The 9,930-nt window shown below is 53.9% G+C and overlaps 1 protein-coding gene across 1 annotated transcript in view; it reads left to right on the top strand.

The window, feature by feature from the left end:
* The window catches only part of ADCY5 (adenylate cyclase 5), a 161,601-nt gene that overhangs the window by 92,176 nt on the left and 59,495 nt on the right, over window positions 1–9,930 (top strand). The window contains exons 2-3 of the mRNA XM_019650944.1: window positions 2,841–2,990; window positions 7,353–7,474. Coding sequence (XP_019506489.1) covers window positions 2,841–2,990; window positions 7,353–7,474 — 272 coding nt within the window. The remainder of the gene's footprint in view (window positions 1–2,840; window positions 2,991–7,352; window positions 7,475–9,930) is intronic.

The raw sequence follows: 9,930 nt of genomic DNA on the forward strand, positions 1-9,930 counted from the left end.
TATCATCTGACACCTTCTTCTCTGCTTTCAATAGGTATCTCCTAGCTAGAACATTCTTCAGAGTTCTCTGTAGCCTGCACCTCAGCCTTCACCTCCTCGTCTCATTCTCTCTCCTTACCCTTCTCCAGTGGTCCCCAGTGACTTCCAGAGATGTCCTTAGGGTCTTCTTTCATAGTCACGGCAGTGGTTGATACTACAGTCCATACGGTCAATTTTTCTCCTGGACCGTCTCTTCCCTGGTCTTAGAGGCCCTTTCTTCTGAGTCAGCTCTGCCTTGCCTGTTCCCCCAGCCTCATGGGGTCTCTGTTCCCTCGTACTTTGGGCTTCTGCAGCAGCCTCCTGGCCTGTCGCCCAGCCCTTGCGCTACTCTCGTCCATGATGAATCTTCCCGAAGCTGTGTGCTCATCATGCTATTCTTTTCTTTTTAGTATTTTTAAAAATTTTACTGTTCATGTTATCTTCGCAAATATACCCAAATGGTAATGATAGCTAAGTGGTAGGCAAATCCCAGTGAACACAGTAAGAAGACGGTGATTTCTTAGTCATTTTTCATGAGGGAGGGAACACGGACTAGAGAGATGACCTGCTGGCTGAGCTGAAGAAATCTTGGTTAAAAACCCCCACAAAAAACGGTCCCCTACCCATTCTAGGGGGGGAGAAATATACAGCCTACCCCAAACCTAAATAAAATAAAATAAAGTAAAATAAAACAAAAAACAAAAACAATCTTCTCCCTCCAGCATCATGCTATTCTTTGGTTCAATGGTCCTTTGTGTAAGGATTGTGCCAGGGCTTCTCAGCCTGAATTTCAGATGCCTCTCCAGTCTGGCTCCAGCCTGCCTTTCCAGACCCATGTTCTCTCTGTTGACTTCCCCTCAGCATCAGAGCGCTTGGGTTATTTATTCAAGGACCCCGAGTACCTAATAAGCCTGAGCTTCCTGGACACTCTTCCCCAGGGAGGCCCTTCCCCATGCCTGTCAGCCTCACCAAACATGCCTCTCACCCAGGCCTGCCCAGAGGTCTCCTCTCAATGCCCCCACACCCCCCACGTGCCTTCCTGCTTGGTGTGTGTCCGTTTCTGCTTCCTGTTGCCAGTTCTCCGTCAACCTTGACTATTTATCTCCTCAATTAGATTGTTAGCTTCTGTAGAGCAGGAGTCTTCTTTCCTTGTAATAAATAGGTTGGGTTTTTCTCTGCCGTGTGTTTACATAACATGACAATGGTAGGATTCTGGGGTAGATGGGGTTGGGGAGGGGGTTGTGGGAGCTGCGAGTCATCAGCAGAGTTGGTGGAGCTGGTAACCTGAGTTTGCCCCTTCCCTGAAGGCACACCCGGGAGGTATCTGGGAGATGGCCTTCAGCTAGAAAACCAGGATTTATTGTGTAGCTAAGGAGAGAGCAAGGCTTTGAGATGGGAAAGAGAAAGTCTCTTTCTGTTCATGGACTGGGACAGACACAGTATAGGGTGTCTCCAGGGAAAGATGGCACCACATCCCTCATGGAGCCCACATGGCCTCCAGGCCTAGGCTGGCTGAGGACCCGGCATGGGCAGGACCACCCCAGAGCTGGGGTCCGGGGAAGAACATAGATGTGCGTCAAGGGAGGACTTCTAGGTCCTAGAGACAAAGAGGCCCCTGGAAGAAGAATGTGGGAGCTGTCCGCTGGATCACTCCAGGCGGCTGACATCACCGAGGAAGGCTTTTGAGATCCAAATGTGTACACGAAGACTAGGGACCAGTGCACGGCTCCCGAGCACCAGAGGAGCCGTAGTGCAAGGTGCAGGGGCCCGCCTGAGCTCTCTTTCTGCGGTTGGGACGAAGAATTTAGCTTTCGGAGGGAGTGATTGAGGCTTAGAAGCCTGAGCATATTTATGTGGCTTCTGTCCTGTGTGGCCTGTGGCGAGGGTAGGACCAGGATCAATGTACCGAGATACCCCAGGAGGCTGTACCTGCCAAGAGAAATTTTGGCTAAACAGCACCATTGTCAGTATCTGCAATGTGCTATGTAAACTTGCTTTTGTGAGTTGTGTTGTGTTTTGTTTTCCCTTAGCTTTTCAGTAAATATTTCTTTCAAAAGAATTCTAACCTCGTCTCTGCGACTTGAGGGGCAGTGGTATTTTTCCATGTGCCCATCCCGGTCAGCATGGAGACGGGCACCAGTGAGGAGGAGGGGGTGGTGGTGGACGCACGCCAGCTGGTGTGGTGGGGTTGTCGGGGGGCCTTGGTGCTGGTGCAGAGAAGGCATGGACGCCTAGAAAGAGGAGATGAGACCCGCTGTGGACACTGATCGCTACTGGCCAGGGACCTTATCCTTCTCTCATTCCCTAGGGGACTTAGCACAGTGCTGGGGATCTCATCGTTAGCCAGTCAGTGCTTGTTGGAGCAGATCCCTAGGGAATAATAAACTCAGGCTTCTCTGCAAAAGGGCAGCCCTCTGTCCTATGCTGGACTCTGTTACACTTTCCTAAAATGAAATCCTGCCACCTTGACGGGACCTTCCTTGCAGGGCTTCTGCCACCCGCAGCATATACTCAGTGGATCACAACATCATCAGTACACCTAATCTTTTAATCTTCGGTACTATGGACACATTCAATGTGATTATTCACTGACTTGGTGTCTACAGGGTCATACCCCATCACAGGCCATCCAGGCTTCGGTCTTTGAGGACACCAGAGAGCCTGACCAGTCCTGCTTGGCTACTCCCAGTATTCCTTGGCATTTGTTTGCTGGCAGCTAGGTGTGTGTTTGCTAAGATGGTGGCTGGGGGTGCCAAGCTTTGGGCTTGGAAGGGTCCGGGTTGGGACTTCAGTGACTGATGTCCTCATCTCTCCTTCCACAGCTTGTCTCCAATGTCCTCATTTTTTCCTGCACTAACATCGTGGGTGTCTGCACCCACTACCCGGCCGAAGTCTCCCAGAGACAGGCCTTCCAGGAGACCCGGGAGTGCATCCAGGCGCGACTTCACTCCCAGCGGGAGAACCAGCAGCAGGTGAGTGAGACCCTCCTGCCTCTGCACGGCTGGCAGGGAACAGACCCAAGAGCTGCCTCTCCAGCAGCTGCACTCCCTGCAGCTGCCAGACCCACCTCCCTGGTGGGGACCCAGCCCTGGGGGAATGTTTCCCTCAGAGGGAGTCCAGCATTTCTGGCTCTGTAGGAAAGCTCTAGGAGAGACTCTGGAAAAAGAGTTCTGCCCCTGAACTTGCTCATTGCCTCCTCCGCCCAGTGTCCCCTGTGGTTTTACAAATAAGCCAAGCAGCCCAGGCCTGACAGCAAGGAGGGGCCACTCCACCTCTCCCCAGGGGCTGATGAGTTGGATTCTGAGACTGTCAGCATTTCCACTTGGGATTGAGGGGGGTCAGGGGAGGACACCCAAGCTGTCAGCCCCTGTGACACCCACACTAGACACTTCCTCTGTGCTGAGTCCTGGGGTTGGGTTGGTTCAGAGGAAGGAAGGCATCCCTGTCTCATCCTAAACCTCACCCTCCTGGGACCCCTGGGCTGGGAGGCAGCCTGCTTAAATGGGCCACAGACTCGAGAGGCTTCTCCCAGTGAGCCTTGGGCAGAGGGACCTGCCTCTATGTGCTTCTCTTGGGTAAGGGTAGAGTGGGGACTGAAGGCTGTGTCAGGGCTCCTTTCCTGTCTGCCTAGCATCCTGGGAGGGTCCTGTTCGGGGTTCAGGACCCCTGTGTCCTCTCCTGTGTGGGAACTAGATAGAGGTCTGGGAATTCTGAGAGAGTATGGGGGTTGGGGGGGGGTGCTACATAGCTTCCAGCCAGGGACCCTGGATGGGCTGTGCGACCCCAGAGGAGTGAACAGGTCAGCAGAGTGACGGGGCTCCCCCTGGACTCATAGTAGTCATGGCTCTTAAGAGATCAGACTGCTCCAAACCAGGTCCTCCCTATCTTCTCATGTTAGTGTTGCCCCAAACATAAGTGGAATACTGCTCTGTGCCACATGCTTTGTCAGGCCCGATGGCAGATGTAAACGCGGAAGGTCTGCCTCTGAGCCTGGGGACAGGGGAGACAAAGGCCTAGATCTAGAGCGGTAGTCACCTGCACTCTCCTGGCCAGCATGAAGTGCGTGCTGTGGCCACCCTGAGAGCACAGCAGTTTGCACAATGCGAGGGCATCTCTGACTCTGTCTGGATGCATCCTAGGGGAGTTACAGTGACATGGGCTGAGCAGGGGGATAAAGTTCCGCAGTGTCTTTCTAGGCCCTCCCCCAATCATCCCCTGTCCCCACTTCTCGCCCAGCCTGCTACTGTGGTGCCGCGTCTCTCCAGGTCCCCAGCTCATGCTGTCTAGCCCAGGACCTGGCTTGCCCCAGGTACTCTTTTGGCCCTGCCTGTACTCCTGGTCCCGCCTCTTGAATGCAGTCCATGCCTGGCAGTGTCCCTGAGTCCCCCCACTGCCTTCTTAACAAGCTGACCTCACCTCTGCACCCCACAAACCTCCTAAGCCCCTACATTCCTCAATATCGCCCCCTCTCATCCCAGTTCCAGGCCCAGCATCTCTCACCTGCGAGCAGGATACCTTCCTTCCCTTTCCATGTTGCACCTTGTACCTTCTCCAGTAAAATTAGCATTTTACAACGCATTATAATTTATTTGCCCTGAGCCTGGCAAGGCTGGACATTCCAGAAAATCCACAGGGATTTCCTCAGCTACCCTCTGCCCACCCCTCCTGACCCTCAGCTCCAGAAGGAGTTATAAATCTTATGAACCTACACAATTTGTAGCACACTTTCTCCTAGTCATCCTATATTTTTACAGCATTGTCCTTTAGTTTGTATTCCTATCACCAGTCACTGTTTACTGAGAGTTCAGTAAATATGAGATGGCCTTCACTGATGCCTTGGGAGACCAGGCCAACCCACAGAGAGCATCATCCCTCACCAGCTTACATCTCCAGCATACAGCTGTCAGCTGTGGAGCTGAACTGGACACAGCTCCCATCCTCAGGGAGGTGTCTCATTGCTCACACTAAAGGGAGACAAGTTAACAGACCCCGACATGCAGAGTGACCAGGGGCTGTAAATGAAGGCCTAGCTGGGGCGGGGGTGCTGACAGCCAGAGCTAGGATCCTCCTCCAGGATAGTGGTGAATCTGAAGGAGTGTTAGGAGCGGTTTGCAGGTATGGTCACTTTAGCTGGGGGCTTATGTGCAAAGGCAAAAAAAAAAAAAATGCCAGAAGCTTGGGACGCTTCCCATGGTTCACTCTATCGGGAGCAGAGTGCAGATTTCAATTCAGGGGGTCCTGGGAGGGGAGCATGGAGAGGTAGGCAGAAGCCAGTATGTGGAAACGTTGAGGCCAGGCTGGGGCCTGCAGGCTTTGGGCGGCACAGAAGGGTTTTTATGTGGGCCAGTGATGTGGTCAGGTGTGTGTTTTAGAAACATCACTCTCTGGCGTTTAGTGGAGGACGGATCAAAGGCAGCAAGCCCGGAGACAGAGAAACCAGTGCGGAGGCCGCCCGGTCATCCAGGCTGGACTTGAAGGAGACTTACACCTGGTAGAGGCTGAGGCTGGGATGCAGAGGTGGCTTCAGAGGGAGGAGGATGGCGGCCAGGCCTGGGTTGGCGGGAGCGTGCCAGGGAGCAGGCTGGGCACAGGCCGTGGGTGGTTGGCATGAGGGCGTTGGTTCACAGTGGGAAATAGAGTGGGCTCAGTGGGTCTGGAAGAATCCACATTTGATGTGGCTGGTGGGACCCAGGGAAGCTTTGGCGGTTTTGAGCAGGGAGTGACTTGAAAAAGGCCATGTACTAGAGAGGCTGGGGCTATACAGGCAGTGAGGAAGGCTGAGCAGGGGCTATCTGGCCGGACGGCGTGGCCAGAATCCCACAGTCAGGTAAGAGCTGCGTGTGGACAGTGGCGGCAGATACAGAATAGAAAGGACAAGTCCAGGAGCGGTGTCCAAGCCAGCAGGACTTGATCAGTGCTGGACGGGGCCCACAGCTGTGGGACAAGAAGTGAGTCTCAGAGAAGTGAGAGCAGTTTCTCCTCTTGGTGATTGGGAGAATGGGCGTGTCATGTCAAAGGCAGGGAACTTGGAAAGAAAAGCCATTGGGAAATGGAAACCGGGGAAGGGAAGTATGGTTTGGGGCATGGGGTCCAGGGGGTGGTGACCAGACATCAGGCAGGCAGCTGGAGACCCTGGAGCCCTGGTGGCTGCAGCGGTGCTGGTGGAAACCTCACTCCTAAAGGACAGGAGTGAGCAGAAAGAGGACAGAGGTGGCAGTGCGCTCTGTGTGGGGCCGGGAGGAGGGAGAAGAACCAGGAAAGAGGCAGGTGCGGGAGAAGAGTCTTAGGGCCACACAGGGGGTGGCCCGGCATCCCATGAAGGTGAGTGAAGGACAGGAGAGTGAGGAGGGTGGAGGCAACCGAGATGAAAGGCCACATGCAAGAATTCCGAGAGCGAGCCTGGCATGGGTAGTGGGCTGCGGAGGGCACAGGTGGAGGCCCCCCCGGTCCAGAGGCAGCTGGACCTCTCAGAGGAGGCAGGATGGGGGAGAAGGCAGAGCTGGGGCAAGGTCCAGGCCCCAACACTGGCTGACTTGGCCCCTCCCCTCCACAGTGTGGCGCTGGCCCCTCTCCCTGCTTCTCTCTTACTTCATCTTCAACAGGTTTTAACACCTCTGTTTCTCAAACTCGGGTGCTTTCCTTTTCTCCTGGGCCACTGTCCCCTATGCGGAAATGGAGCCCCCCTCCCCATCTCATCGTTCTGCTCTGTGAAGCCTTCTCTGACCGCCCCACTTCTCCCAAGCCCAGGCCAGGTACCCTGCTCAGTGCCCTGTAGTGCCCCACACTCCCATGAGGCTGGGAGCTTTGTGAAGAAGGAACTTGGCCTGCCTAGTTCATGGTTATACCTCCTGGCACCTAGTGTGATGTCTGGTACACGGCAGGGGCTCAGTAAATATTTGATGACTGATTGAATGGATCTCATTTAATGCTCTCAACAACCTCGGCCCATCCCTATTGACAGATGAGGAACCTGGGGTTCAGATGAGTTCGGTGATTTGTCCAAGGCCATACACGTTCTTAGGTGACATGCAGGATCCTAACTTAGGTGCTCAGCGCTCTAGGTTCACCAGGAGTGCTTTTCCCACGTGCACCACCAACAAAGAAGTGTCTCAGGGAGAGGGCGCCAGGTAGCCCTGGGGGGCATGACTCCAACCTGTGTCTCCGACACACACACACAGGTGTTAGCCCCACGAGTCTCAGGGGGACCCTGAGAGGTTTTCCAGGGCCCTGCAGGTGTGGTCACAGGTGTGGAAGAGTCAACCTGGAGAGGACAGGGGACTGACCGCCAGGCCGGTGGCAGGAGCCGTGATGAAAGCATTTGCTTCCCTCCCCAGGAGCGGCTCCTGTTGTCTGTCCTTCCCCGCCATGTTGCCATGGAGATGAAAGCAGACATCAACGCCAAGCAGGAGGACATGATGTTCCATAAGATTTACATCCAGAAACACGACAACGTGAGGTAGGGGTGAGGCAGTGGGGTGCGGGGTGGGGGGTGTGAGGGCGCACCCGGAGGGCTGAACCTGAAAGGGAACGACAGTCCCACCCCCTCCCTTTCAAGGGGGCACCGCCCAACAGGGTGGTGGCTTTGGAAAGGGTGCTGTGTGGGGTGCCTCTCTCGGTCTATTAAGTGGACTATTATTAGGGGGAGGGGGAGTGAGGCTGCAGGGAGAGGATACAGAAGGAATGGGAAAGGAGAAAGCGACACCGCCAGCTGTTGGGGAAACTCCTACCTTAACAAGGGAGACAGAAAAGCACAGACTTGGGACCCAAATGTCTCCACCATCCTCTCCATGTTCACCACCATCCAGTGGCTTCCAGGCCTGCTAAGCCAGTGCGTGCCAGGCACTGGACCAGCTTTGCCCACATCACAGCTAATCCTCCGGGCAACCCTATCAAGGTGCGGTCCCTTATCAGCATCCCTGGTTCAGAGATTGAGCTCAGAATGGCTAAGACCCTTGGCCCAGGGTCGCTTAGCCAGGAGTGGTAAAGCTGGGGTGCACCCAGGTGGGCCCGCCCCAGAGCCCACGCTCCTATCAGTGAATGTTTGCTGCTTCCCTAGACAGAAGCCACTGACAGCAGGGACATGCAAACAGATGTAGATTAATAGAGTGCAAAATCTGCTTATGACTTCCATGGGGACATGAAGTGATACGGTGGCCTTCATCCAGCAGGGCCCGATAACCCTCCTGTATGCCCAGAAAAGGAGCTGCTGAGTTTGCCTTCAAGAGAATTCCTTGCTCCCTGGGCAGGTTTTCCTAGACCCCCAAGTCCCCTGAGGTTGGTGTAGAGAGAGACCATTGGAGACTGGGGCTGAGTTGTCAATAAAGGGATTAAATGGAATAATGTAAATTACACATACACCCACACCCACACATGCATGCACACAAAACACACACACAAATATACAGCCATTCAAGGCGAGGCTGATGGCAGCAGGGGTGGGGAGGGCGCTGTGTTTTCATGCAGAGCAGAAAGAATTGCTCAGTTCCCATGTATGCCCTAGAATCTAAGACTGGGTTCTGCCTGCATGACCTCTATCTACCTCTCAAAACAGACTAAGCTTTTGGGAGACAAATGTCCCTACACACTTTTGTCCCCAGGTTTTGGGGTAATCCCAGCCTCCTTGAAGCCCACCCTCACTCCACTGGGACAATGCAGCCAGCAGCAGCCCTGGTCGGGCAGGAAGAAGGCTGCCCCGGCGGGGTTTCCAACCTAGGTGATATCCTGAGGGGGCTGCAGGCTCAGCTGCTGGAGCTCAGAGAGGGAAGTGGTATCCGAGCCTTGGTAGGGAGCTCTGACGGCTGGTTTTCTCACACCCACCTCTGTCCTCACATGGTGGAATAATTGCTAACCACAATAATTAATACTTGTAGAGAGCTTTCTGTAACCCACGTACTATGCTAAGTGCTTTCATTCACTTAGTCCCCACAATAAATATAAGAAGTTGGTACTCTTTATTATCTCCATTTTACCGGTAAGGAAACTGAGGCACAGAGATTAACTTGTGTCAAGCAAGATCCCTTAGCTGGTTAAGCGGGAGAATTGCCCCCAGAAAATGTTTTGATACCAGTTTTTACCTAGCCTGCCAACTGGACAGATGTTTTTTATATGCCTAAGAGAAAGGAGTTCATTTGATATTGTGTGGGTAAGAGTCTTGGGGAGTCCCTAGGCCAAGAGGAAGTTCAGAGGAGAGAGTTTTGGCTTCCAGCGTGCGTGCGTGCGTGCGTGTGTGTGTGTGTGAAACGGAGGACCCACCAGGGGCTTTTCTTGCCTGATAGCAGTCCCTGAAACCTGTAGTACTCCATCTTATATAAAGAAACGGCCTTTCCTGTTAGAACAAATCCCAGAGATCGCAAGGTTCATGTGGGAAGGAGTGACCTGCCAAGTGGTCCCAACACATATGAAGCCCTGAGCTCCCCCACCCCTTCTGGAATTTTCTCTCGGTCTTATCTTCACCACCTCACTGGCCCTGACATTGTTCCAGGCAGAGCATGGACGAAAGGTGCTTTCCTTGATTGCTGTTAGCACACAGAACTTGCAACAGATGTCACTAACTGTAAAGTGGAATACAAAGGAAATCCAGAAAATTTGCTGCTCAGAAACAATCTGTCATCCAAGACACAGGTTCTCAGCCTGGCTTGGCTAACACATCTGGCACATCTGGCCGCACTGCCTCTGCCCAGTCCCTTGCCCTCTCCCCCACCACAGGCATCATCTTACTTCGCATCCCACAGTTGCTCGCTCTTGGGTCCCCAGCCCTCCAGCAAGGGTGTTTGGTCAGAGGCCCGACTCAGGCCTCTTCCACCACCACAAGGAATGGCCCACCCTCCTGGTGACACCCCTCTCACCCTGCCACCCCCACAGAGGCTGTGACTTTGGTCGATAAAAGAGCAGTGTCCTAATTACAGAGCGGCT

The sequence above is a fragment of the Hipposideros armiger genome, unplaced genomic scaffold, assembly GCF_001890085.2.
Source record: "Hipposideros armiger isolate ML-2016 unplaced genomic scaffold, ASM189008v1 scaffold_8, whole genome shotgun sequence".
In the NCBI taxonomy this organism is placed as follows: Eukaryota; Metazoa; Chordata; class Mammalia; order Chiroptera; family Hipposideridae; genus Hipposideros; species Hipposideros armiger.